Source organism: Colletotrichum scovillei (genome assembly GCF_011075155.1).
Source record: "Colletotrichum scovillei strain TJNH1 chromosome Unknown Contig00008, whole genome shotgun sequence".
Lineage (NCBI taxonomy): Eukaryota > Fungi > Ascomycota > Sordariomycetes > Glomerellales > Glomerellaceae > Colletotrichum > Colletotrichum scovillei.
Genome location: NW_023336266.1, coordinates 1,686,843 through 1,713,287, shown reverse-complemented (window position 1 = coordinate 1,713,287; position 26,445 = coordinate 1,686,843). Strand labels below are relative to the sequence as shown.

General features: G+C 54.2%; 11 protein-coding genes across 11 annotated transcripts; 5 read left to right on the top strand and 6 right to left on the bottom strand.

The window, feature by feature from the left end:
- Positions 1-1,025: 1,025 nt before the first annotated feature.
- On the top strand, positions 1,026-2,426 carry HER10_EVM0011492 (uncharacterized protein; the record flags this gene model as incomplete). Its single annotated transcript, XM_035480924.1, has 2 exons — positions 1,026-1,275; positions 1,336-2,426. The coding sequence occupies 2 exons, from the start codon at positions 1,026-1,028 to the stop codon at positions 2,424-2,426; spliced, it is 1,341 nt and encodes a 446-aa protein (XP_035331002.1).
- A 267-nt stretch (positions 2,427-2,693) lies between these two features.
- HER10_EVM0009939 (uncharacterized protein) lies at positions 2,694-3,569 on the bottom strand (the record flags this gene model as incomplete). The annotated part of the gene is made up of 1 exon (XM_035479410.1): positions 2,694-3,569. The coding sequence occupies one exon, from the start codon at positions 3,567-3,569 to the stop codon at positions 2,694-2,696; it is 876 nt and encodes a 291-aa protein (XP_035330918.1).
- A 572-nt stretch (positions 3,570-4,141) lies between these two features.
- HER10_EVM0004333 (uncharacterized protein) lies at positions 4,142-6,484 on the top strand. Its single transcript, XM_035473982.1, has 2 exons — positions 4,142-4,250; positions 4,311-6,484. Exons 1-2 carry the CDS (start codon positions 4,230-4,232, stop codon positions 5,355-5,357), a joined length of 1,068 nt encoding a protein of 355 aa, XP_035330599.1. The 5' UTR covers positions 4,142-4,229; the 3' UTR covers positions 5,358-6,484.
- HER10_EVM0006672 (uncharacterized protein) lies at positions 5,390-6,780 on the bottom strand (the record flags this gene model as incomplete). Its single annotated transcript, XM_035476252.1, has 1 exon — positions 5,390-6,780. Exon 1 carries the CDS (start codon positions 6,773-6,775, stop codon positions 5,390-5,392), a length of 1,386 nt encoding a protein of 461 aa, XP_035330738.1. The 5' UTR covers positions 6,776-6,780.
- A 1,014-nt stretch (positions 6,781-7,794) lies between these two features.
- HER10_EVM0005933 (acetyl-CoA hydrolase) lies at positions 7,795-11,870 on the bottom strand. Its single transcript, XM_035475534.1, has 2 exons — positions 11,344-11,870; positions 7,795-11,274 (listed from the first exon to the last, which is right to left on the bottom strand). Exons 1-2 carry the CDS (start codon positions 11,535-11,537, stop codon positions 9,885-9,887), a joined length of 1,584 nt encoding a protein of 527 aa, XP_035330697.1. The 5' UTR covers positions 11,538-11,870; the 3' UTR covers positions 7,795-9,884.
- On the top strand, positions 8,101-9,444 carry HER10_EVM0005303 (PdmS protein; the record flags this gene model as incomplete). The annotated part of the gene is made up of 1 exon (XM_035474925.1): positions 8,101-9,444. The coding sequence occupies one exon, from the start codon at positions 8,101-8,103 to the stop codon at positions 9,442-9,444; it is 1,344 nt and encodes a 447-aa protein (XP_035330658.1).
- A 928-nt stretch (positions 11,871-12,798) lies between the features above and the next one.
- On the bottom strand, positions 12,799-14,592 carry HER10_EVM0001618 (dibenzothiophene desulfurization enzyme A; the record flags this gene model as incomplete). The annotated part of the gene is made up of 7 exons (XM_035471362.1): positions 12,799-13,023; positions 13,104-13,838; positions 13,890-13,949; positions 14,000-14,012; positions 14,064-14,268; positions 14,327-14,467; positions 14,526-14,592. The coding sequence occupies 7 exons, from the start codon at positions 14,590-14,592 to the stop codon at positions 12,799-12,801; spliced, it is 1,446 nt and encodes a 481-aa protein (XP_035330441.1).
- A 1,112-nt stretch (positions 14,593-15,704) lies between these two features.
- Positions 15,705-17,447, bottom strand: HER10_EVM0001289 (major facilitator superfamily transporter; the record flags this gene model as incomplete). The annotated part of the gene is made up of 6 exons (XM_035471044.1): positions 15,705-15,999; positions 16,079-16,299; positions 16,361-16,440; positions 16,496-17,007; positions 17,090-17,318; positions 17,384-17,447. 6 exons carry the CDS (start codon positions 17,445-17,447, stop codon positions 15,705-15,707), a joined length of 1,401 nt encoding a protein of 466 aa, XP_035330419.1.
- Positions 17,448-18,484: 1,037 nt separating this feature from the next.
- Positions 18,485-20,387, bottom strand: HER10_EVM0000033 (4-hydroxyacetophenone monooxygenase; the record flags this gene model as incomplete). Its single annotated transcript, XM_035469830.1, has 2 exons — positions 18,485-20,014; positions 20,079-20,387. 2 exons carry the CDS (start codon positions 20,385-20,387, stop codon positions 18,485-18,487), a joined length of 1,839 nt encoding a protein of 612 aa, XP_035330332.1.
- Positions 20,388-21,574: 1,187 nt separating this feature from the next.
- On the top strand, positions 21,575-23,156 carry HER10_EVM0011889 (major facilitator superfamily transporter; the record flags this gene model as incomplete). Its single annotated transcript, XM_035481302.1, has 3 exons — positions 21,575-22,016; positions 22,070-22,976; positions 23,039-23,156. The coding sequence occupies 3 exons, from the start codon at positions 21,575-21,577 to the stop codon at positions 23,154-23,156; spliced, it is 1,467 nt and encodes a 488-aa protein (XP_035331029.1).
- Positions 23,157-24,168: 1,012 nt separating this feature from the next.
- Positions 24,169-25,838, top strand: HER10_EVM0002226 (HK97 family phage prohead protease; the record flags this gene model as incomplete). The annotated part of the gene is made up of 4 exons (XM_035471947.1): positions 24,169-24,294; positions 24,354-24,542; positions 24,598-24,845; positions 24,920-25,838. The coding sequence occupies 4 exons, from the start codon at positions 24,169-24,171 to the stop codon at positions 25,836-25,838; spliced, it is 1,482 nt and encodes a 493-aa protein (XP_035330479.1).
- Between the last annotated feature and the right edge of the window lie 607 nt (positions 25,839-26,445).

The window sequence follows — 26,445 nt, the reverse complement described above, 5'->3', positions numbered from 1 at the left end:
GATAGTCGTAGTGGCTTCCTCTCTGTCTTTTCATCCGGAGCTCGACTATTCGGGAGGTGGCTGTTGACTTAGATCGGATACCCCACCCACTTGTCTCGGGGTTTTGGCCCATAGCAGTATTCCAGTCTCCAGCCAAAGTAACGGCCGCAATTGTCTGTTTATTTCTACCAACCATAGCGTAATATTAGATGCGTCGCGGAAATTCAAATTAATACCTACTACGCAGAGAACTCGAGGTGAGACGCCCTTGACAAAGCAAGGCTTCTATTGGCCGAAATCCTAGGATAAGTGGACTACTTACTGGATAGGAAAAGTCTATTCCATCTCTCCTGTGCAGTGGACCCCTTTCCTCAACCTCCTTTTACCGGCATTCCACTTCTAGTGATAGTCAGAGAAAGAGTATGACGCAGTCTTCGTTCAAGGTTTCCATCTCGACGCTTGCAACTTCACGCCCCAAGTCTAAGAGGACCACTCGAATTAGGTGTTCGGTATTATTTCGACACTAGCTACGCCGTCACGTGCTTTGAGTGTGTGTAAGCTCACCAAGGTGAGTGAAAAACGCCCTCGTCTGGATAATTCTTGTCTTCGGCTCCCTTCGTATCTCGCTTCGCCCCCATTCATGAATTCATCCTAATGTCTGAGATTCTCTGTATAAACATGTGTTTCAAGTGCAGTGCACTGATGTTTACAAGCTTCAACTGTAATTATGCACCTAGGAGCTCTTAGAACCGTGAATTTGACTTCAACGGTTATTGTCTGGTTTTCTGACATCGCACTTAGATTTAGCCTTGCTTAGACGTGCTTTCATCCCGTAAGAAGTGACTCAGTCAAACATGACGAGGGAGAAGACCTCCGGCATGAATCCCCAGGCAGGGGTCTTTCGTCCGTCATTTTTGCCTCAAACTCCGGAGGTGATCCCCTCCGCGAAGTATCATTCTCCCGGAAATCCCACCAAAGCAATTAAGAACGACGCGAGACATGGGATTCAAAGAAATTTCGCTGCAGAGGCGCCTTTCAAACGAGAAATGCAGAGACCCAAAAATTCGTTCTGGGAGCCAGATGTCGACGGCATTGCGAAACGCGTGGAGAGCAGCTCGAAGAAATCGAAGAAAAAGGCTGAATGGCTGTACATTGCAGCTTTCAAGCATTTTGGCACTGTTTCCAATCAACTCATTGAAGCCATTGAAGGGCCAATGGCCTCGGCTGTCAGTGACTTCTCTGTGGTGTGCTCATACAATTGGTCGGACGCCTTTGAGCCGACGATCTTTGTACCTGGTAAGCAACTCTCTTCTTGAGTTTGACCACATGTCCAAACTAATTGTGCACACTAATCAGGCGGCGCTGCCAAATACAAAAAGCCTTCGCTCCCTATCAAATTGGACCATGATCAAGGTATCCAATACATCGACCACAACGTCTACAGGAACCCCGTGATGCCATTCGAGCCAATGATGAGAGCAGCCAGCATCATGGATCCGTCAGCCAACTTCCACGATGTGGAAATCGTCATCAGCCGGGGTGGGTTGCAAAACCTTTTCGACTTTGCCAGAGGCAAAAGCCAAAAGTCCTTCAGGGTCGAATTGGACTTGGTCAACAACACGCTATTCATCGCCTGGCGCAAGGAGGTTAATTGCTTCAGAATGTCTTCCAAACCTGGAGAGGAGAGCTGGGGACATGCATTTGAAGAAGCATTCACCAAGTACGACGCGGGTCTTGAGAGTTCCGTCTCGCACCAGCGAGTTATCCAGTACAACATTGGCGAGATGAAGTGCCTAGTGCGTCATGAGGTCGATGGTGCTTACTATGGGCCGGAGGAGAATGCAACAGAAAACGATGCCGACGTTGAAGCACCATCCAGCGTCATACAAAGTACCCCCCAGAACAACACACTTAAAGGGAAAGCCAGGATCAGCAGCGAAACCAAAGCCATTCGGAGAGGCCAGGAAACTCCCCCCTCCGCGATAATGGAGCTCAAGGCCCGGCCGAGAATGGAACCGTGGGAGGCAATGAACCAGATGTACTTTGGAAGAACCCCCCACCTCGTCATTGGCCAACACGAAAAGGGGGAGTTTACCGGCGTTCGCATAGAAGACTGCGAGCCGCTGATGGAGCAATGGGAATGGGAGAACCACGAAGCCCTGACAAAGCTGGCTTCCCTTCTCGGGCTGTTGCGTGAGAACGCAAAGAGGGCCAGAGCACAAGGCAGGCGAGCGCGTGCGATCTATAACTCCAAGTGGGACAACGCGGTGTTGGAGATTTGGACCACATTCTCTAGGCAAGCACCTATCCCACCGGAGTTCGAGAAGATGTTTTGGATTCCTGAGTCGGAGTCATCTGCTAGCAGGCAACCTCGGCCGATCCACGGCCAGACGCGTCAGCGTTCCTCTCAAGGAAATAAACCATGGAAGCAACGAAAAGTCGTTTAGCAGGGGTGTTATCCGGTGTAATTATCAGCGATACGAAGGATCTTTGGACAGCGTGATGTATTTGCTATTCTCTTCTTGTTCCTATACTCAAGTGCTCTATACTTCAGTGGAAAGTCTTGGCCAAGGTCATTTCAGCGAGCTTTGGTGAATACTCTCTCGGTCTTCTCGTCAATGGACAGATACGCTTAGACAAATAGATACGACCAAGAAGTTTCACAAATGCTTCCGTGCAGACCTTATAGTAGGCATGACCAGCCTCCACATGATCTAGTACCAGCCCTGCAACCCAATCGTAAACCGACTCTGATCCTGCTCAAGACTCTCCTTCAACGCCACCAGCTCTTCGACATCCCAGTTCGCGTGAACAAACCGCCCGTTCAGGAACTTGGCTTCCTCGCTGACGGCCCACACGACAAAGTCCCCAGGCAGGGCAATGTCGTCGTATGTGAGTCCAAACTTCTCCACGCTCGGTGCAAATTTCTCCGACATGACTGTGCCGCCAATGAGGCCAGGGTGTACTTGCAAGACGAAGAAGCCCGGGTTTTCGTCGCGGAAGTACTCGAACAGTTTTGTCGCGCCGCTCTTGGAGGCGCGGTAGGAAGAGTAGCCAAACATGTAAGGGAGGTGGATGGCGGCCGTAGAGATGTGAATTACGGCAGCATCAGGTTTCGCGACGGGCTGGAATGCGCGGAGGAGGTTGAAGTTGCCGCGGATGGAGATTTCGAAAGCACGCCACCAGTCTTCGGCGTCCGAGTCGGCAATAGTTTTGAGGTCGGACATGTAAGCTGCGTTGGCAACGAGGATGTCAATCTTCCCTCCGTTGACGGAATTGGCGAAGGAGGTGAGGGCGTCGGTTGTTGCCTTTGCGTCTGTGACATCGACGGTATACAGAAACACTTCTGTCTCTGCGTTCAAGGCTGCAATGGCTGTTTTCGTCTCTTCGAGGGTCTTGATAGTGCGTCCTAGGAGACCGAGGCTTGCGATGCCGGATTTTGCAAGAGATTTGGCGATGGAGGCACCGATTCCTGCGCCGCCGCCCGAGATGAAGGCGCTTTTGCCTTTCGTTGAGAGTTCTGGGCGAGAGGGGGAGATTGCGGCATACGGCTGCGTGCGGTAGGTTTTGGTGGGAGCAGGGAAAGACATGATGTCGGCTGTTTCGAGTCTAGAAGCGGTTAATGGCGTTGATGAGGTGTTGAAGCGGAAGTGGTGTTTGGATGCGATGGAAATTGTATCAACAGTGCGCTCATCTCCCCTTCCTCTCCATCACTTATGTATTCAGATTGCAGACACTGATTATGCTGATGCCGATATTGAACACATCATCTCTCCCGTTCGGACATAAGCCCATCGCTCGCCTAAGGTCTTTCTCAGCGCCTAGTATGGCTGATACTGGCAGTGAGGCTGGGGCGTCATCACCTTGCTCTGTCAGCCAGTATTTGAAATGTGGACTGTCGAGCTCGAGGAGGAAGGATTGCAAATTTTGGACGACACTTGGAGCCGTTAACGTTTGAAGATCGGACTCGGACAAAAGTTGCCAAGACCCACATGGTTGGCGCTGGACCGGCGCTGGGCCGAGTGAGACGGATAACGTTATGGGCCGGCGGCCGGAGTGGGCCCCAGCTTATTTGCTGACATGATCCGTCCTCTCCCAGTTTCTCGCTGATTAATCCTCCCTCGACGTCAACAAAGACAACACCACTCATGCCATTTCTCATCCACGATAACGTTGATTCGGTCCATGTTGAGCCCGTTCACTTGCTGTAACGTCTGGCTGCCATAACGAGACTGTACCAAGAAAAAGGGATGAGTCCAGCCGACGCCGAGGTAATGCAACCAGTGAGATATTCAACCAGGCTCAAGACAAGGTTGACTAACTTGTTCCAGGCCCGACGTCGCGAGCGCGGTGTCATTGCTCAGCGTGAGTACCGCAAGCGACATGCTTCCAAGGTACAGAAGCTTGAGCAGGAGAATAGCAATCTTAAGGATGCCATAGCCGAAATCAATAGGACTGTCAAGGGACAGTCTGTGTCGGATGATCTAAGAGCCGCACTCCGTCGTGCACGAGACCTGGCCGGTATCACTGAAGACGATGCCATGGATGATGTCGACGACCATGATGCTGAAGAAGTAGGACCATCTCAATCACCACCCAACATCCTATCCCGGGCACCACCACCAGCAACAACTCAACGCTCAGCAGCGCCAGAGAATCCATCATCAACATCAGAAAAGCGCATCCGTGCCAGCGGCAGGTCAAGTCCCCGCCTAGACTACGGCCTCTGGGTAGACACAGACCGCCTCATCCGCATCCTTGAACCACCACTCGACATCGTCCCCTACCTCGGCCCGGGCATGCACACCCTCGCCGGCTGCATCTTCTGGTCAACAATGAACTACACCGTCGACCTCTGGGATGCCCGCCCTTCTCCGCCCGCCATCAAAGCTTTGGACCGCATGTTCAGCCACTCCAAGCACCTTACCGACCGCAAGTATCTCCTCTCGCTCGCCCAGGCGAGAATGGACTACAAAAATAAGGGGTACATGTTCCGCAAGCTCTCGGACCAGTTCGCCGAGCGGGCGTGCGGGGAAATTAACCAACTTGTTAGGGATGAGTGCGAGAAGAAGGGGAGACCGAGCAGGTACTGGAAGACGCCGGAAGAGGTTGCCGGGAATATTCTCAACCAGATTACGACCGACCAGGCTGTGAGGATGCAGGCTGTTGCGGAAGGCAAGGGGACGCCCTCTGACGGGGAGATGATGCAGGCGCTTGTGGGGTGGCTGTCTCAAAACTTTGTGTGCTTCGGCGACGGGCCAAGGTGGAGTACCGTCTGCGTCTCCGTTGGCATCGGAAGCTGGGTCAGAGAGCTCATAGAAAGAGACGCTCGCGCAGAGGGAGAGACAACATCCGGCTCACACGAAACGCCATCTTGATTATTCCGCTTCATCTTTGAGAGTCATCCACATCAAAGCTCCATCCGCATGGCTCGCCGAGCCAGCTCGCTTTGCCAACCAGGGGCATCCCATCCGTCCTCATCATACCCAGAGGAACTACGCCTCGTGGGAACGTCCGCTATCAGTCCCACACACCCGCCATTATATCTTTTCGGCGGGTTGTCCGAAGCCTCACACCAGAAGAATGATCTCCTGCCCTCGAGCCATTCACTCTCAGCCAACGCCCCATCCCACGGCCTCTCCCAGTCACCGGCATAGAAAACGACCTTCTTCAACAAATCGCCAACCTTCTTCTCCCGCAAGTGTCCCCACAGCTGCGAGGCCTGTTCAATCTCCAGCGGCGGCTGGGCCATGGACTCTACTCCGCTGCTGCAATCCGACGCCTCGCCCATCTTCCATTGCTCGTAGCCATAGATCCCCTCTGTGGAGGCACCCAGCTGCCGCCGGCACTCGCTCGCAAACTCCAAAAAGATTGTAATGTTGGTCAGTTTCGGGAAGTTGGTCACCAGCGCGTCAAAGTGCTCCATTGGCCATGTTCCGTTCCGGTTGATGTCGAGGGTAATGCTTTCCAAGTTCGGCGCCATGCGGCCGAGTTCTGCGAGTTCTTCCGCCGTCATCACCCTCCGTTGTCGAATTCCGCTTTCCGCCTCGCGCCATTCGAGGCTTTTGAGAGACTGCGCGTGGTGTCGTATGATAGGCAGCACAGAGGCGCCGGTCTCGCGGCTGAATATCCACGACAGATGGGTCAGCGAGTTCTCGGGAACCCCCAAGATGAGGTCTTTTGCCCAGGCGCCATAGACCTTTAACGACTGGAGCGATTTCAAGTGTGGGACCAGCTTCGTCACGTCAGGATACTCGTCGAATCTGGGTCTGAGTGTGAGGTTCTTGATGCTCCCGAAATCCATGGCATCCAGCCACAAGTCCAGATTCGTATTGTCCTTTTGCTCCGCGGATAACGGGAGATACCTCAACCACTTCCAGGCTCTACCAGAGCCAATCCACTCCATCCTATCCCAAAATTTGGAACCCGTCCGAAACGGCGGCTCCTGGATCTCGTCCCATATCCGATCGCCGAAATGATAGCCCTCTAGGTCTAGTGACTCCAGCTCTGAGGGGTATGTGGACCCAGAGGCTAGTTCGAGTGGGAAGTTCCAGCGGTCGGGATGTTCGGAGCACCCTAGGCTGGTGACGCGGAGCTTGAGGCTTTTGATGGAGTCGCAGTTTGAGAGGGTTTTGTGGACGTCGTGCATGGTTGCCAGCAAGGGATCGCCCGGCTCACGATTGCCATAGCGACGGGTCTGCCCCGAGGGAACTACGGTGTCGATGTATGTTGGGCATTTGGCGGTGGCGAGTACGAGGAGGGCGAGGATGATTATACCGCGGAGCAATGGCCGCATTGTGTTGATATTTAGCGATGAGCGAAGATGTTTATCTACTCAGCATTTAGTCTCAAGATCTTGTGTACAGAAAGATCTGAGAACTACGAGAGGATATCATAAGAAAGTGCTGCGTTATATGCAATCGTTGTTCATGAAAGGCCACGATTCTGTTATGCTCGGACTGATGATGCTGTCGACGGATCATAAGATCTGTCCTGAAATGTTGAATCCTTCTGGATTTTCATGCGACCACCGCTCTAGGCAGCTAACGCCGATCGGTCATAGCGGATTCTTTGCCCTGTCAGCAGCTGACTGCACGATTCTACAAGCATGATTCGATTTTGGGACAAAAGGAGATGAGTTTGATAATGACCATGGTGCCTTGGAACTGGGGCAAGCCATTTTGGCAAAAGTGCATGTGCCAGCGGTTGAGTAACGCTTGGAGAAGATGCAAGACCGTTTTGGCAAGAGGACTGGTGACATTCTCGATCTAAATAATTGGTTGAGATTGTAGTGGGTCCATTATCTGCAGTGACCATGACGGCTGTGTGTTTCTGAGTCTTTTGATACGAACTGTATAGAGAATTGAATTTATTGCACACCTAGGAGGGTTCATTACGATGTGAAATATGGGCGCCGGTCGTCCTTCGCGCCGCGGACTTGAGAGCAATGAGAAGGTATGTATATGGTAGCCTTTGGAGAAAGTCCGGAACAGAAGTACACCTGCTGATGACGCCTGCTGGCAGATCAGGACTCTGGCAATGTTAAACTTATCGCTTTTCTCCCAGCCTCGACTATTCGATATTTTACTGGCTTTGACAGGACACTCAAGCAGCGGGAGTCAACACGGTGTTTCTTCACGCTCAAGATCCGCGGGAAGTCTCGCCCAAAGCCCCGCATAACTTCGGTCGGAGCAGTGAACTTCGGTCACTTCGGTGACAGAGTCATGTATATCAGGATATTTGTGAAATTCCAAGACTGCGAGATTGAATCACAGCCAGAAAGATATCTCATCTCAATCGAACTCTTTTCAAGAAGCTGCCTCGTTTGAATCGCTATACTGAGGGGGTAAGAGACGTCCATCACAACGTCTCATTTAACCTTAATTGACATGCGATCCTCCACTAACCGACCAGGGCATCCGCGCCCGGTGAGATTGCATAGTGCGGCAAGGGAGGGGCATCACTCTCACATCATCACATCTCACTTCGTAGTAGCGGACAAGAATACGTGACCAACATTCACAACGTCATCACTCTTTCCAGCCAAGACGCCGTGAGCGGATGGTATCTCACGTACCGATCACACACTCCCCCGGATCGCCTCCAGCAACCCAAACTACGATGAAGGTCCTCATCGCAACGATGCCCTTCGCAGGCCACATCCACCCAATGCAACCCATCGCCCTCGCCCTCACCCGCAGAGGCCACACCGTAGCCTGGCTCACGTCCGCCTCCCACGCCCACATGATCCCGCAAACCGGCGCCCTCTTCATCCCCTCCCCGCCCCCGCTCGCCGCGCACGACGAGACCGCCCTCGCGCCGGACCCGGAGACCTCGGGCCTCGCCGCCGTGGTCTCCACCCTCCGCAAGCTGTTCCTCGACAGGGTCCCAGACCAAGTCGCAGCCTACCGCGCCGTCCTCGACGGCTCCGACGGAACGCCGGCGTTCGAGGCGGATATCCTACTCGTAGACCTCTGCGCTTACGGCGCCCACTGCCTACGGGATCTCACGGGCGTACCGTACGCAACACTGGGGATTAACCCGCTCGTCACTCTCGACCCGGAGGTCCCGCCGTGGGGCACGGGATGGCTCCCGCCGACAACCTTCTTCGGCCGGTGGCTCAACTCCCTCGCCCACGCGGCCGCGAGCTGGCTTCTCTACCCGAAACTCACGGCCGCGCTCAACGCCCACCGAAAGGAGCTCGGTCTTCCTCCCTTGCCGGCGACAGGGTTCTACGATTCTACGAGATCGGATGTGCTGCACATCATGCCCACGACGCCAGCCTTTGAATTCCCGCGCAAGAACCTCCACCCAGCCGTGAAATTCGTCGGGCCGCTGCTCCCGCTCTTCAACGAAGACGAGCTAGAACCTCTACCGAAATGGTGGGATGAGATGCTTGCGCACCCGCGGGAGAAGGTAATCCACGTAACGCAGGGTACCTACGCAACCAACGCCGCAAACCTCATCACACCGACCCTCGCCGCCCTCGCCCACCGCCCAGATCTCCTCGTCATCGTCACAACCCCAAACGCAGAAACTCACCTTCCAGCATCCTCCCTCCCGTCAAACGCCCGCGTAGCCTCCTTCATCCCCCACGCCCGCCTCCTCCCGCACGTAGGCGTAATGGTCACCAACGCAGGCTACAACGGCGTCCTCGCGGCGCTGCGCTTCGGCGTACCTCTCGTCTGCGCGGCGCTGCGCTTCGGCGTACCTCTCGTCTGCGCGGGTCGGAGCGAGGATAAGGCCGACGTGAGTTCTCGCGTGGCGTGGAGCGGCGCCGGGATCGATCTCGCGACCGACGCGCCAAGCGAAGATGTGTTGAGGCGCGCGGTGGAGCGGGTCATCGACGAGGGAAAGTTCCGGAGTGCGGCCGAGAGGGTGAGCGCGGATTTTGGCGGTCATGGGGATGGGCCTGGGGAGGCGGTTGATGCGTTGGAGGAGGTTGTTGAGCGTAGTCGGAGATGACAGGGCCGGGGGCTGAAGATTTGAGCTTCGAGTTGGAAGATTGTACGGGCCGAGACTATCGGGGTTCCGGGTCGGGGGTCGGGCGGCCGAGGGTGTTCCCGCCGAGTGATATCTCCGGCGCGCCGGCGCTGCGTGGGATCGGAGGCTGAGAGATTGATCTTCACTTTTGACAGCAAGCGGTATCCACTGCCAATGCTTGGCGTTTAATGTAAATGCTCCATTATCCAGCGAGGTATCATTTCTCTATCAACAAAAAAAAAAGAAGACTAGGTATTCTACCAAAGTATGCTCCGAGATCGCAGGCCCGCCTTGCAAAATGCACCAATACACCAATGCAAGCAAATCCAACATTGCCTTTTCAGGTGGCTCTAAACGATTTTAGCTCATGTTTGTTTTGAAGCTCTTATCCTTGAGTGTGGCGTCGGGCGATGCTAGCCTGTTCATTTGAAGCTCTTGACCTTCTGCATGCTGCCTTCCTCGGCCAGAGCCCTGTGGAGATCAAAGGAGTTGAAGAGCAGGTGAGGCTCGTGGCCCATGCCCTTGCGCAGGCACTCGAACTCGGCCTTCTCGAAGTAGTCGAGGAGGATGGGCTGGTACACCGGGTGGGCGCACTTCTTAATGATGACGCGCGCACGCTCGCGGGGACTCAAGCCGCGGACATCAGCGAGACCTTGCTCGGTGACAATGACGTCCAGATCGTGCTCCGTCTGGTCAATGTGCGTGCACATGGGGACGATACAGCTGACGCCGTGGGGGTCCGTCTTGGAAGGGCGCGTCGAGGGGGTGTGGACGATGCTGTACTTTGCGTTGCGGAGGAAGTCGGCGCTACCGCCGAGACCGTTGAGCATGCGGGAACCCATGACGCACGTGCTGTTAGCGTGGGCGTAGATGTCGACCTCGACGGGCGTGTTCATGGCGATGACGCCCAGGCGGCGGATGATCTCGGGGGAGTTGGAGACCTGCTGGCTGCGGAGGAGGAGCTTGTCATGGTAGTTTTCCCAGTTGTCGTAGAAGCGCTTGAAGCCCTCGGGGGAGAAGCGGACCGAGGTGGCGGTCGCGAAGTCGAGGTGGCCCGTGTCGAAGAGGTCGAGGAAGGTGTCCTGGATGACCTCGGTCCAGACCTTGAGGTTCCAGAAGTTGCTGTCCTTGAGGCCGCCGACGACGGCGTTGGCGATGTTGCCGATACCGGACTGCAGGGGCAGAAGGTTCTTGGGCAGGCGGCCGTGCTTGACTTCGTGCTCAAAGTACTCAATCAGGTGTCTGGCGATGGCGCGGGAGCCGTCGTCCTCGGGAGTGTTGGGGCCGGTCTGGTCGGGATAGTCGGACTCGATGATGCCGACGACCTTCTCGGGGTCAATGGGGATGGAGTTTGTTCCGATGCGGTCCTCGACGCTGGTGATGAGGTAGGGCTTGCGGCGCGGGGGCACGTCGGTCATGGTGATGTCGTGGAGACCGTCAAAGTTGGGCAGCGAGGTGTTGACCTCGATGATGATCTTGTCCGCCATCTGCACCAGCTCAGGCGTGGCACCGATGGAGGCACCGGGGACAATGCTGCCGTCCTCCTTGATCTCTGTGGCCTCGACTACGACGACATCAAGGTTCTTGTTTGGGCGGTCCTTGGTGTAGAAGCCGTATACGAGGTCGACGGGGAACTGCGACAGATGCTTGTCGAAGAAGTGGATTCTACCCTCGTTGATGCCCTTGGAGATGGCCTTGCCGACCTGATGGGGGCTTCGACGGTTGATCATGTCCAAGCTGGCCCAGCGGTTCTCGGTCTCGGCGCCAGAGGAGGCACCCACAAACAGGCTGTACTTGAGCTGACCCTGGAGGCTTTTCGACGGGAACAACACGGGTTAGCTTTGGGGAGATCAGTCTACCGGCACTTCTAGAGTTTCTTACGAGTTCTGCTCGACGTGGTCCGCCAAGTAGGTGGGCATCTTCTTGGGGTAGCCGACGCCGGTGAAGCCGGACCAGCCGATGTAGGCGCCATTGGGGAAGTGCTGCAGGAGATCCTGGGGCTTGGTGAGCTTCTTGAGCATCGAGGGACGCTTGACGCGAGCCCGCAGAGCGGCGGAAGCAATAGGAGACGCCATGATCGCGGGATGTGACCACGCAAATGAGAGTGAGGAGTGGAGAGGTTCACAGAGGGTCAATGCCCGTGGAAAGGAGGGGGGAGAGGAGAGGATGGAGATTCGAAGCCTGGCCTACGACGACAACAAGGAGAGGAAGGTACGAAGAACGGGGTGGCTCTGGGGCAGAAAGTGGGCGCCGGCGAGACTTTATACTGTCAGTTCTGTTTGGTTCCGATGGCAAGAGCGCGTCTCCATTCTGTTCTGGACTCAGGAGAAAAGTCCAAGAGTCAAGAGTCAAGGTATGGGAAAAAAGATCAGGTCACTCCTTGAGCCCCTCGGTGGGGAATGACGCAGCACCAACCCTTGGAGGCCAGGGAGCTCCAAGATAGCTCCAAGCTTTCTTAGAGGTAGAGAGCGCCCCTTGAAGGATTATGTCATCAAATTGGAGACTATGATTGGTTCGCTGAGGGTTTGCGGCTCGGTAACAGTCGGTAACATCCTCAAGGACGCAGCCGCATGCCCGCCGCTAGAGCGAGAAACCTTCTTGTCTCTTTCGCCTTTCGCTAGGTAGGTACTTTGTAAGGCTTACAATGTGCCCGAATAGACTGCTGTTGGCAGCCTGTAGGGCTTAATTTCAGGTACCTCACCTCGCATCCTTTCGGTCTGAGCCGAGAGTCAACAGCCATTGACCAATCAAGTCTCGTAAAATCCGCTGTTTTCCAAGCAAATCTGGGCTGAGCTTTAATCAGGAGATTTTCCACTATTCATGTATTGTCTGTTGATGCGCGCAATTTCTGCATTTTCTCGTGGTCTTTCCTAGACATTCTGAAATTCATGTCCCTAAGCTTCGAGCAACTAAGCGGCATAAGGCCCCCGCCGTCAAGGCGGTTCCCGAGATGCCAGCGACAAAAATAAACTGGAGTACTTTCTCAAACTTCCGTAGATGCGAGCTCAACCTTCGGCACAGCTCGGCCGGACGAATCTCGGCCTTAAGACTGCGCTGCGTCGTCTCATTCGTGGAGATAGATCCACTTCTTCCCGGTCGATCTGGCTCCATTTCGGGCTACGTACCTGCCTTACGTAAGGTGTGTCTGGCACCAGGAAATGCCCTTCTCATGCTCTCGCATCTTCAAGACTCAAAGAGGAAGGAGACCCGTCATTTGCAAGGTCTCGAAAGTTGGGAATAGCTTCATTTTATTTCTTTTTACTTTTCTTGCCCGTCTTCGATCAGTTTCGGCGAAGACTAGGTAAATGCACCTACGCCACGACGTATTCTGACTATTTATTCCGGAATCTTCGCCTCCTCGGCCGCGACACCCGCCTTCCATCTGTATGATGCCGCGACGTGCTCATTCAGCGGTCCCGACTGGCCTTGCTTGCGGTAAAAGTTCTCTCTGTACGTTCCACCGGGAACCGCGTAGTCGTCCCAGAAGAGACCGCGACGACGCAGCTCCGGCAGGAGAAGATCGATAATGTCCTTGAAGGACTGGGGGAAGAGGGCGTACGCCTAGCATCAACAGTCAGCATCATCATCTTCCACCAACAAGGCCCAGAGGTCAAGTCAAATACAACAGCATCGACACTTACAAAGTTGAATCCATCAACATCCGCCTCCTCAATCCACGTCTCAAGCCCATCAGCCACCTGCGAAGCTGTACCGACAAAGATGGGCCCGTTGCCACCAATGCTGACGTGCTCGGCAATAGTATGCTTCGTCCACTTCGACGTACCCGGCGAGAACCGCGCGTACCCCTCAACAGTCGACTTGACAGCATTGCTCTCCACCTGCCGCAACTCCTCCTCGTCACCATACTTGCTCAAATCGATACCCGTCCAGCCACCAAACAGCGCCAGCGCGCCCTCGTGCGAGGCGTACTTGCGGTAATCCGCCAGCTTCGCCTGCGCCTCCTCCTCGGTGGCACCCAAGATCGGCGTGACGAGCGCGAGCACCTTGATGTCCTTGCCGTCGCGGCCGTACTGCGTCCGCGCGAGCTCCCGGATCTCGGCAATGTTCTTCGCGCACACGGCGGGCGCGTGCGCCGAGACGAAGATGGCTTCGGCGTGCTGCGCCGCGAATTGTTTGCCGGCCTTGGAGGTTCCGGCTTGCAGGAGGAGAGGGGTGCGTTGCGGGCTGGGTTGGACGATGTGCGGGCCGGGGACGGTGAAGAAGCGCCCGTTGTGGTCGATTTTGCGGACGAGATCGGGCTGGGTGTAGATGCCTGACTTGCGGTCGAGCTTGACGGCGTCGTCTCTCCACGAGGACTCGAAGAGCTTGTACATCACCTTGATGTACTCCTCGGCTTGCGCGTATCGGTCGTCGTGCTGCTCCTGTTAGCAGTGCCCGCATCATGAGACGGCTTCGCGTTATCTTACCTGGGGCTGCTGGGTGAGACCCATGTTCTTTGCTGCGGAATCCAGGTAGCTCGTCACGATCTGTGCTGGTCAGTATGCGCTTCCTCAAAAGATTCCCTCCGGAGACTAACATTCCAACCGAGACTGTGAGATCATTAGCAGGAGGACTTTGCGACCGGTCCTTGGGCAACTTACCGACCGCCCGTGAGGTGATCGAGAGTCGACAAACGCCTTGCGAGGTGGTATGGCTGCTCATATGTCGTCGATACCGTCACGCCGAAGCCTATGTTCTTCGTTACCGCGGCCATGGCAGCCACGGGGGCCAATGGCTCGTTGACGGGCCATTGGGCACCGGAAACCTTTGCGGGGTCGAGGGACTGCGAGTAGACATCGTAACCGCCTACTGCGTGTTAGCTGATTCTTCGAGTTCGAGCCTCTGAATGACAAGTCAAACCCACCAAGAACATCGGCGATGAAGATTCCGTGGAACTTGGCCTCCTCGAGAAGCTTGGCCAACTCAACCCAGTGGCTGATCTCGTTGAAGCGCCACGACTCGTCTTCGGGGTGTCTCCAGAGTCCGGGGGACTGATGTCCACTGCCTACACGGGAACTGTCAGCTTCAATGCGAGATTTGACGGCGAGACCTGGAGGACATACACATCTCAACGAAGGCATTGAGCACGAGGCTCTTCTTCGGCTTTGCGGTTCCCGTCGTGTCGGCCATGTTTTCTTCGAGTTTCTTGCGCCTGGAGTACTTGGAGTCTCTAAGTTCGCGAGAATCAATTGTGGTCCCGAGAAAGGTTCCAAAAGAGAAGAAGTTGCTGGCTTTTTGCGACAACAAAATACAACAAAACTTTTTCCAGACTATTACTACAATCATTTAGCGAAACCATGGCCACCGCGGGGTAACATGGAGGGGTTCGCGTCAAACGACGTGACGTCCCCTTTGGAGACACACCCCCCGGCGATGGTCCTACACAGAACATGTCGAACTTTACCCCAAATTGCCCCTCCCGATACTCGGCGTGGGTCCGGCACCGTGGAGCCGGGGCGATGATGCCACCGGACGGCTCGGTGGCGCAAGACGCACGACGACGCACAAACGGGCCATGGGCGGACCCCACGCCAATGCCGACGACCCCTGCACTCCGCCTGTCTGATTGTTTCCAGGGAAGCTCCTGTTCGATAGCTCGCCTGGGCTCTTCAAATGAAAGCTCCTGAAAAAGCTCCGTGTAAGGCATTTAGCTATTTAGGCTGCAAAAGGCGGTTAAGCTGTAATTCGCGGGGCCAAGATGCCCTTGGCTGGAGAAGAGATACAGCGGCTCCCGCCGGCAACCGCAGGTCGTGGGGTTCAAGGTTTCCGACGTGAGGTTATCACGTCATGTTAGCTCCGATGACATGGCCCAACCAGAGAGTTGCAGATTACCGCGCGACAGATTGGCGGATGGTTAATATCCGCAATATGGCAGCGGTGCAGGCAAACTCCATGAGGGGCAATTCGAAGCGCGGATTGATTGTCTCTTCAAAGCTTTCATTCGCCAATTGACCTGGGCATCGGTTCATCTCATGATGATCTCGACTTGGTGATCACTTCATTGGCAGTATATCAACACATGACACAAATGTTCGGAAAGACCATTTAATTAAGGTTCATATAAAGATTATTTAGCGCGGAGAAACAGGGAATCATTAATCTCTATAGCAATATCGCAACCCCAGTCTCGACGATCGGCATCAAGCTGACAGGAACTGTCCGCCCCAGCCGGCACCGCGTCCCAGCAACTCGGGTATCACCAACGCTGACTCGCATTCTATCCCACCGTTGTAAGGTACTTTCTAGTGCTTCACGTCCGATTCGCCATCCTCGCTAGACACCACGCCGCTCACCTCGCGCACCTCCTCCACGTGCGCCGAGAGCCCGGAGCCAAAGTGTCTCAGGACCAGCCACGCGGGTCCGATGGCCACGGCCCACAGCGCAAAGTTGAGGTAGATTGCGCCGACCTCGCCAAAGAGGGTGATGGAGGTCAAGCCGTAGCTGACGGCCTGCCACGCGGACTCGACTCCGCGGAGCAGAGCGGCGTAGCGGATGACTTCCTCTTCGCCTTCGGCCAGGTTCGTGACGATGAAGTACCTTTTTGTCTATGTTAGTTCCAAACGTCTCGGCAAGGACCAAATAGGTTTTTTTTTTTCCCACGAAGGACTTGACGTACAGGAAGAGATAGTTGATCTGGAATCCGATCGTAAGGAAGATGTAGACCGCAAAGGCGGCGCCGAAGCCAGGGCTGGCCCAGTCGTGGACAGGGCGGGTCTGGCGGAACCGCGTCGCGAGGATGGTCGCCCAGAGCCACCAAGCGCCCTGGGTGACGGCGAGAGTCCAGAAGGTCGACCTCGTGCGGAGCTTGAGTGATACCTTGGCGCGATCAAGCCAGTGCTGCCAGCATCGTCAGTGACTGCCTCTTGGTTCCAGCTACGAGCTTGCGAGAGCTACTTACTCCGAGAAGGTTACCGGAAATCACGGCCACAATGCCGGAGAGGAAGGATCCGAGAGCTCGAGATCGAACAGAGAACCATGCTGCAGCACAACGTTAGCTTTAAGCCTCCGGTGGACAGCTTTTGGAAAGACTTACAGGCAAGATACGTGAAGAACACGGCCTCCGCAAAGACAGCCTGGCCAATCCAAAGCACAATCAAGAGGAACTTGGGCTTCAACAAGTTCCTCGTCGTAGCCTTGATCTCATACCACGGATTCTCCAAAATCGCGAGGCTAACCTTCTTGCCATCCTGCCTCTCCACTTGCTCCGGTTTGTTCAAAAAGAACCCGACAAACGGGCCCGCAGCCTGGATGGCGATAAAGATGATGAACACCGTGTACGAGACTTTGCCAGCCTGGTCGTTATCCGCGTTGAGGCCGAGGTTGATGGCGCCGCCGAGGATTTGGCCGCAGAGGCGGTAGGTGAGCCAGTAGCCCAAGGCTTTGCCGCGGTTCCAGGGCTCCGGGTAGGCGATGGCGATGGCGGCCTCGGCCATCCAGAAGACGCCGGCGGAGATGCCGCAGAGGGCGGCGCCGAGGAGCATGAGCCATTCGACGCCGTAGCGGTTGTTTGTGTAGAGGCCTGCTGCGAAGGGGGCGTAGCCGATGCTGTTGGTTTCGCAATCTTAGTTTGTGTTTCTTGCGGTTGTTTCTTCCACATTTGTGGCGTGGAATGGTGGGCTAGACTTACGTTCCAAAGATGAGAGCGCCCTTGATGCCGATGTAGTGGACGATGACGGAGGAGAAGTAGCAGGATACCACCATGAGGCAGAATGTGAGGGCGTTGGCGGCGTTGACCACCTTGGGCGAGGCGGCGCCGCCTGCGCCGAGGGAGTTCATGGCGCCCCAGATACCTGGGGCCGCGAGGTTGCAGAGGCCGAGGATGGTCATGTTGTAGAACGTCGAGCGGTACCATTTCACTGTTGAATTTTGATGTTAGTCTTCTGGTGATATTGCCAGCATTATCTTTGCACCGTTGACGAACCTGGATGACGCTCCGACTTGGGAGGGATGACATCGCCCTTTGCTGGGTCGGCGTATTCTGCCATTGTGAAGGTCTGCCGATTATGATCGAAGGTAACACAAGACTAGATGGACGAAGGAAGGAAGAGAAGCACTGCGTCTGAATATCTTCAAAAGCCAAGACCTGAACTGCCGAGTCGTCTATCGCAGATGGAATCGCAACAGAAACGGGAATCCTTCGTCTTATGGATCAGATCAGAAGAGACAAGAACATGCAGGGATCGTCCAGCTGGATGTCATAGTCAGGCCGACCTCACTGCCCATCTCTGCTCTCTGAGCCCAATTGCTCAATCTTCTCAGAGCAACATGGTTGCCATTGACACATGCCGGACCCAGACTGCAGGGTCCAGACAAACTTTTTTTTCCCTTTCCTCCCATCCTTTACCTATTCCAAAGAGACCCCCGGCAGCATCTGCCAGGCTTACTCCAATTCTCCAATAGCTTAGCGTTTGAAGTGAGTGCTCGCTAAGACGACTTTGTGGAAATCTCCGGCGAATTTGGGTTGCGAAATCAACCGGGTACAGCACGCCATTCCGCTGCCGGCGCACGGGTTCCGGAGTACCACCCCTCGACGCTGTTGTCAACCACCGCAATAGAGTCGATGGTCAACACCACCACCACGGTACTGTCTCGAATTTCCCGCGCTAGGAGGAAAAGCACGACATTTTGATTCCGAGTCTTTGGGAACGTTTGGCATGTCAAATCGCGCATCCACGTGGGTTGAAGACCTGGTGGCTTCGAGATGGGCCGTTTGGCTTATCCTGTTTCTCGGGTTCGTAGTTCGGCATGGTGCCATTGACATTGATGGCTTGGAATTTGCGTCCACTTCAATTGTTTGAGGCTTGTTCGGTGTATTGCTGCAAGGTGCTGTCTGATGTCTAAACACCACGAAAGACTCTGCTAGAGACCACTTAGGTCCTATCAAGCAAGCAGTGGCAGACCTACACAGGACATGCCTTATGGCGCTTACCATCACACGAGATATCTCGATCTAGTAACCATAATCATCATGAAATTTTTGCATTCAGCGTAGCGTATTTACCTTTCAGTTTCTATGCCAAATCTAAGGGACACTATGCCAACTCTCGTGGACGTCTTTAACATCCACGCCCCCAGCCTTCAAATAAGGCGTCACATCAGCTTCCGGATCCAGCTCCCTCTTCGTGCATCCAAGTCCAAAGTACCACAAGAATGGATTCTCCGAGTCGCCAACATACTCGTACTCAAAGTCTTCCCACCGCGGCTCCCGCTGCACAATCGTCGCCAACGTAGCAGACCCCGGCCACAACCCGTGGATCCTAGAACCGGCTTTGCCGCTGTTATACCAAGAGCTACAGTTCTCCGACAACACTGTCGTCGCGAAGAAGGCGTCAGAGTACTGTGTAAAGTTATCCGCCGCCCTCTTGGTGGGCTGAATCGTCTTGATGCCCTCGCGGCTCGCCTTACGGAGGATGCGTGCGAAATACGTAATCTGGTTCTCGACGTTGTGCGGGACGGTGCCGGAGCGTCCTGAACCATTGGGGCCGTGGATGAAGAGCAGGTTCGGGAACCCGGGCGTTGCGGAGCCGAAGTAGGTATACGGTCCATCGGGGCGCCAGAGCTCGCGGAGGTCCTGGCCCTTTGCTGTGATGGGGAACGGAGGCGCCATATCGACATTTGCGCCCGTTGCGCAGAAGATTGCGTCCACTTCACGGTGCTTGCCGTCTTCCGTCTCGATGCCTGTCTCCGTGATCCGCTTGATGCGCGTCTGAATGTACTCCGTCTTGTCGGAAGAAATGGCCTCAAAATAGCCCGGCCCGGGTGTTAGACGCCGGCAATGGGGCGAGAAGTCTGGGATGAGGGCGTCGATGAGCTCGGGTTTCTTGGTGAGCCTGTCATTCATGAACTTGCGGAACTTTTCTCGCGCCTCGTCGTTCTCGCTAGAACCCTTGAGCCAGCCGGTGAAGTGACGGAAGTATTTGCTCTCCAGCTCCTTGCGGTACTGGAGGTACGCTTCTGGATCCTTGCGGAAGGTTTCTCTGAGTTCCTCCGGAATAACGATGGGCTCGATGGAAGTCTCGTCGCCCGCAAACGAAGCTGTGACCCACGTCTTGTTCCGCGCGTAGTGATCCAGCCGCGAGACAACCTTGTGCAGATTTGATGTGAGCTGAATACCGCTGGCGCCGTTGCCAATCACCGCGACCTTCTTTTCTCTCGGGTCGAAGCTGGGGTCCCAGTTTGAGGCGTGTCGGAGGACTCCCTTGAAGTCTTTGATACCAGGGTAGTCTGGGAGCTTCCAGGCGTTGAAGCGGCCTATGGCTGTGAGGACGAACTCGGCCTCCTCTGTGCGAATTGCGTCTGTTGCGAGGTCGCGAATGGTGATTTGCCAGATCGAGCGCGACTCTACCCAGTTCAGGCCTTCAACTCGTTGTGCGAGATGGAGGTGCTTGTAAACGTCGTACTTCCGCGCCAGGCCCTGCCAGTAGTCGCGGATCTCGGCGCCTTGGGCAAATTCCTCCGTCCATTGTGTGTTAGGATCGAAGGTTGACTGGTATACGTGGGCTGGTACGTCACAACGGACGCCTGGGTAGATGTTTTCGAACCATGTGCCGCCCTAGAAGTATCGTTATTAGTCGAGGGCTCTTCTACAACGTTTCCAGGATTGATTGGAAACGTACCACATCGGCGTTCTTCTCGTAAATCGATAGCTTGATGCCGGGCACCTTTGCTGGTAATAGGATGCCGGAAAGAACTCCTGAAAGACCTGCTCCAATCACTGCAACTCTCAATTCCCGTGGCTCGTCTATGTATCTTTCGATGAGCTTGATCGGGTAATCATCATAAATGGACTTTGGTGGTGTGAGAAGTGAATCGACGGTGCGGTCAATGAGAGTCTGTTTGTCGAGCCCGTTCTTCAAAGGTGCCTCAATCGAAGTCTCCTTCTGTTCCGTGACTTGTGAGGTCGTTGTATCAATGTGGTCACCCATGATTACAGCTGTGATTACTCCGGTGATGGTTCAAGTTGTAGGTGTAAGTTACAATACTGTATGATAGACTCCGCTCACATCTCACAGCAGATAAGATGGGAAAGCCACATTTTGTTAGCCGGCGACTCTGCCCCTCGTCCATCCGGACATCGGAATCACGTCAGACTCGTGCTGGAACGCGTTACACGCACTTGGAGGAAGACGCTCCGTGGTCTCGAGTATGGTTCAACCCAGGGACCACCTCGCCGTCCTATCAGAGAAGAGCCATTGTTATCTTGCAGCATCAAGGCGAAAGCTTCACAAAAGAAACAGCTCTCCACCCCACCATAGATGCTGGAGCTTCATAACCCCGCTATCCAATGTTGCGGGCGAGTGTCCGCACGGCGGATGTTGCTGGAGATGAGGTGCGCGGAGTATGGGGAGCACGCCATCTCCCCACTTTCTTGGGGAATCACAACGAACACGCCCCCCCCCCCCCCTCCCTTTTCCCGTTCCCTCCTCAGACCGGAGCCTCCAACAAAACACCATCCATAGGCCCCTTTATCCCGCGATGGAGTCCAACTTGTCGGATCCGCCCTTGGCTCCAGTCTTGAAGGTTGCAAAGACTCGTCTCCAATTCTGCAAGTTGATGGGGTGGAGCATGGTTGATGCCGGCCGGTGATGGGCCATTGTCGACAGGGGTTTGAGTGGTCTATCGAAATCAGGGAGGACGCCTCGCCTTTCCTCTTCGTCTCTTTCACATCTGTCTCACTGTCACATCAATAAGCCCTGAGATGGTGCAATGTTCATCCTGAGCATTTCTGCAACCCGCCAACCTCTTGTCGCATTCTTTCCGCTCTCTGGTCGGGTGGTATGCGGTGCTATTACGCAGTAGTCCCCGGATTCTCGCGTTGGTAAAACGCCATCGCCAAGTTTCGCTTCTTTGGTTTGTGCTTGCGCAAGAGACATGACTGGCCCCTTGTTTTACGGCTGGAAAAGACGGCGCGGTGCGTGGGTGGTTAGACATGGGATTGGAAAAATTGTGATGGCAACAGATAGCTGGGATAATAATATGATAGGTACTAAAAGCAAGAGAAATCCTTGATGTCCACTTCCTGCAGCTGTCATATGGGATTACTGCGTCTCGACATATCCAGATCTTTGTTCTCCTGGTATTCGCACAATAAGGCGACGACGAGATTATCACCATGGTCGTTCAAGCTCGTCGCAAGTGGTGGCACATCCAATGGTACTCCGACACCGATACACCAGAGGAACGCAAATTGATCAACAGACTTGACCTTCTCATTGTTCCGTACGCGGTTCTGAGCTACTGGGTCAAGTACATTGATCAATCGAACCTCAACAATGCCTACGTTGCCGGCCTCAAGGAAGACCTCGGATTCAAGGGCAATGAACTCGTCCAACTGCAGACGTTTTACATCATCGGAGCTGTCACTGGGCAGCTGCCGATGATGTTTGTCCTGACATACATCCCGATTCATTGGCTCATTCCCTTTTTGGACATTGCCTGGGGCGTCTTCACACTCCTCCAGTTCCGCGTTACTGGATTTGCTGAGTTGGCTGCATACCGCTTCCTAGTCGGCTGGTTTGAGGCTGCCTTCTTCCCGGTTATGCACTATCTTTTTGGTGAGTCTCTTCGTTTTCTTCCTTTCGAAAGCTTACTAACAAATCTCTTGAAGGCTCCTGGTATCGTGGAGATGAGATCGCGAGACGTGGCGGCATCTTCTATGTCGGTCTTTCACTTGGCACACTCACTGCGGGTCTGATCCAAGCTGGCGCCTCTGCAAGACTCGACGGAGTGCATGGACTCGCTGGTTGGAGATGGATGTACATCATCTGCTCACTCATCACCATTCCCATCGGCATCTTGGGCTACTTCGTCATCCCGGGCACCCCTGAACAGCCCAACCGACTCGTTCTCAAGAGAGAAAACATCGAACTGAGCGTGGAGAGACTGAAGCGCGCAGGTCACTCATCTCACGGGAAATTCAAGTTTAGCAACTTGAAGAAAGTCTTCTTTTCGTGGCAATTCTGGGGTATTATTGTCGTCGACGTTCTCTTCTGGAATGCAGGTATTCACACCTCGTCGGGTAGCTTCTTGCTCTGGATCAAGAGCCTCGGTCGTTATTCGGCAGCCAAGGTGAACGAACTCGGTACGATTGCGCCTGCTCTCGGCATCTTCTACACTTTGTTTGTCTGTTTCGCTTCGGATCTCGTCATGGGACCGGCCTGGGCAATCACGATGTCAAGTGCTTGGAACGCCTTGGGACTTCTCATCTTGACCATTTGGAACGTCCCGGAGCCTGCCAAATGGTTCGCATTCTCCACCATCTACTCTTCAGTTGCACTGTCGAGTGTATTTCATGGGTGGGTGAATACACAATTACGATCTTCACCAGCAGAAAGATCCTTCACACTCGTCCTCATCAACGCCATCTCCCAGTCGTCTACGGCGTGGACCCCGCTCTTGGTCTTTCCCACAGTCGAGGCACCTCGGTACCCCAAGGGCTTTGCGTTTACCCTGGCCTGTGCCATTCTTCTCATTGTCGCAACTCACATCTTGCGTATGTACGTCAAGCGCAGAGAGTAAGTAAATCCAAACCATTACAAGCAGTCGGGACCATTCGCGCTGACTTCCTACCTAACAGTCCTCAACTCGAGAATTCCAGCGGGTTTCCCGAAAGTGATCATGAAGACATCTCAACCATTGAACATGGCAAGCAACCACCAGTTGCAGTGAGTGGAAGAGATGACAGAAGCGACTGAAGGGGGATTTTAGAACTCAATCAGATGATGTTAGGTGCCAACCAAAAGTCGATCGTTCCGCTGAAACGACTAGATACATCGTTAATGTAGTAGTGACTTATCGAGACTCTTCAAACTTCAAGTTCATGAGGTACATAGTAATCATCAAAGACTGCCTCATGTCCATGTAGATGATCATCTTAGTCAGTGTTGTGAATCATGGCCTTCTCTGGAAACCCCCGCCTCGCACATTGCTCTACTGAAGCAGTGCATCATGGCTCAAGTAGATGATGACTTTCCACGATTGAGATGGGCTATTAAGAACTCGAAGGCAGACTGTATACCAGCCTCAATGTGTAACTTGAGATCGAGACATGTTGAATTTTACATGCTTAGCATGTTTCCTCAAACCCCCATATGGTGCTAGTCGTGCGTAGCGGAACTTGGCCGTGAAAGCCCTTCTTGGAACACTTTCTGATGTTCAGGAACGGAATCTGAGATTTTCATTAGCAAGTATGGCGTGGTTATCACGGCCTTGTTCAACATCGTAGCATCGGGATTAGTTGCGACCCGCTGCGGAGATGCGCCTCCTGAACTACCGGCCATACCATGGGTGAGGCAATCGTCGGCTCAACAACCAGTTATCATAAGTCGTTTTTTTGCCGACCCGACGCCATCTGAGTCCAAAGGGTCCAGATGGCCGGCGTTGGTCTCCGAAACGTAATGAAGTCTTCGGACTCGGGAGACGGGTGATGGCACCATCCGCACCCGCGATCACGCCAGCGTTTCTGCCCTGCACCGGCGGCGTTGAATTGGGGTCAACCTGCAGATAACATCCCGCGCCAGTCCCACGCGGCGGGCGACAACGGCGATGACGACATGGGAATAGGCAACTTCCTTGCATCACGATCCTGCGCCAAGTTGAAGAGATTCGTGATGAAGATGGGTTGATAAACAGAGGCAAGCCCGCGGGCTATTTGAGAGCTACGAGTTAAAGCCCGAGCTTGAAGATACTCTTTACCAGAAATTCGAAATGACTTCGGTACCGATCCACACGACCAATGGCGAGAATGGCGTCCGACCAGAAGTGAAGAAGCAGATCTTGCTCAATGCATTTGATATGTCTACTGTCGGGCACTTATCTCCTGGACAATGGAAGGTAAGTATCCTCTTTGAGATCTTTTCATGTGGACGATTTACTAAGTTTCGCTATTTCAGAACCCCGCCGACAAGTCAGCAACTAAACGCGACCTTAACTACTGGATCGACCTCGCGAAGCTCTTAGAACGAGGCGGCATCAACGCCCTCTTCCTTGCCGACACCTATGGAGGTTACGATACCTACGAAGGAAGCCTTGACAACTGCATCCGCCGAGCGGCCCAATGGCCAATGACAGATCCTACTATTGTAAGAGCATATTCTAGGAACAAGAGCTAAACAACCGCTTACAATGGGAACATAGCCGATCAGTGCCATGGCCGCGGTCACGAAGAATCTCACATTCGCCATCACCGCATCCACATCCTTTGAGCCGCCCTTCCTTCTCGCCAAGCGGTTTTCCACACTCGACCATTTTACAAGGGGCCGTATTGGCTGGAACATTGTCACTTCTTGGAAGAAAGCAGCATTCAAGGCTATTGGCCTAGACAGCCCAATTCCCCATGACGAGCGGTATGCTCAGGCAGACGAGTACCTTCGTGTTCTTTACAAGTAAGTCTTTGTCGAAGCATACTTCAAAACTTTATCCTCAAACAGCATGCATGGATATACTAATGATTCAAAAGGCTTTGGGAAGGCTCATGGGCAGATGACGCGATTACCCCAGATCCCGAAAACGACAGCTATGCCGACCCCGATAAGATCCGGACGATTCACCACCACGGCAAGTTCTTCGATCTCGATACACGCCACATTGTCGATCCTTCTCCCCAAAGAACCCCCTTCCTTTTCCAAGCAGGTACATCAGCGGCTGGATCAGAATTTGCGGCAACACATGCCGAGGGTATCTTCGTCTCCTCGCATTCCCCAAAGCTTCTACGCCCAAAGGTCAAAGAGATCAGGGAAAAGGCTGCAGCCCTAGGCAGAGACCCTCAGTCTGTCAAGTTCTTTGCAACTTTCACTCCGATTGTGGGACGGACCGACGAAGAGGCTCAGGCCAAGCACGAGGAGCTGAAGAAGTATGCTTCCGTCATTGGAGGATTGGTCCTCGTCAGCGGCTGGACGGGCATCGATCTGTCCAAGATCCCTGTCGACCAGGAGGTTACTGCCGCGGACTCTCTGGAGGCGCACAAGGTGCGCAGCATTCTCGATGCCTTCACGACGACCAGCGAGCATGTCCCCAAGTGGACACCTCGTGTCATTGCCGAGAGGGCGGCGATTGGCGGGCTTGGACCGGTGTCTGTTGGAAGCCCGCAAAAGGTGGCGGATGACTTGGAGTACTGGATTCGTGAAGGTGACTTGGATGGTTTCAACTTGGGATATGTTACGACGCCAGGCACGTTCGAGGATGTCGTCGATCTTCTAATCCCAGAGCTTCGACGGCGTGGAATTTATCCAGAGGCACCTGCCGACGATGTTGCTTTTACGGCCAGAGAGAAGGTCTACGGGCAGGGTCAGAAAGGATTGAGGGCTGATCACCCTGGCTCATCTTACAAGTACGATGTATACGAGGAGGAAGACGCAAGTTCGAAGCGTGCAGACTGAGATCCTCGTATAGTTGAGAGCCAAACCCATTCACTACCTCAATTAGACGTTGAATTTCTCTTAAGGACCATCGTATGGAGTGACAAACCGTTAGAGTAAGTTGGTCCTGAAGACATAGGCGGCTTTTCTCAAAAGTCAATTGTTCACCATAGATCTCAAGTACGGGCTCGATCAGGCCACTGCTTTCCCAACCATCGCAATCTGCAAATATACATGACCAATGGCATGCATTGCAAACATGTAATCGAGATACAGGGTCGGCACGAGGATCTGCACCTACCCATCACTCCGCCTTCATCGTTAGGCACGTATCATCGACTTACATCCCTTCGCCGATGCCTATTTACCTCTTCATCGTGCTCATCACTACGCCAACATCAATGATTTAGGCTCGAACTATGAGGCTATGTTTTACAATACGGTTCAGTGCTCGCGTAAACTGAACTTACAGGTCGGGAATCAACCTCATGGAGTGTGCCAGCAAGTGCCGCTCCGAAGCAGGTGCAATCATCCCCGCCATACGGAATGGGGTCACGGCGGTTGTTAGTACAGCTTAAGGAGGTTCCGCATTGCTGAGTGATCTATCAGAAATACTAAAGGCTGAAGC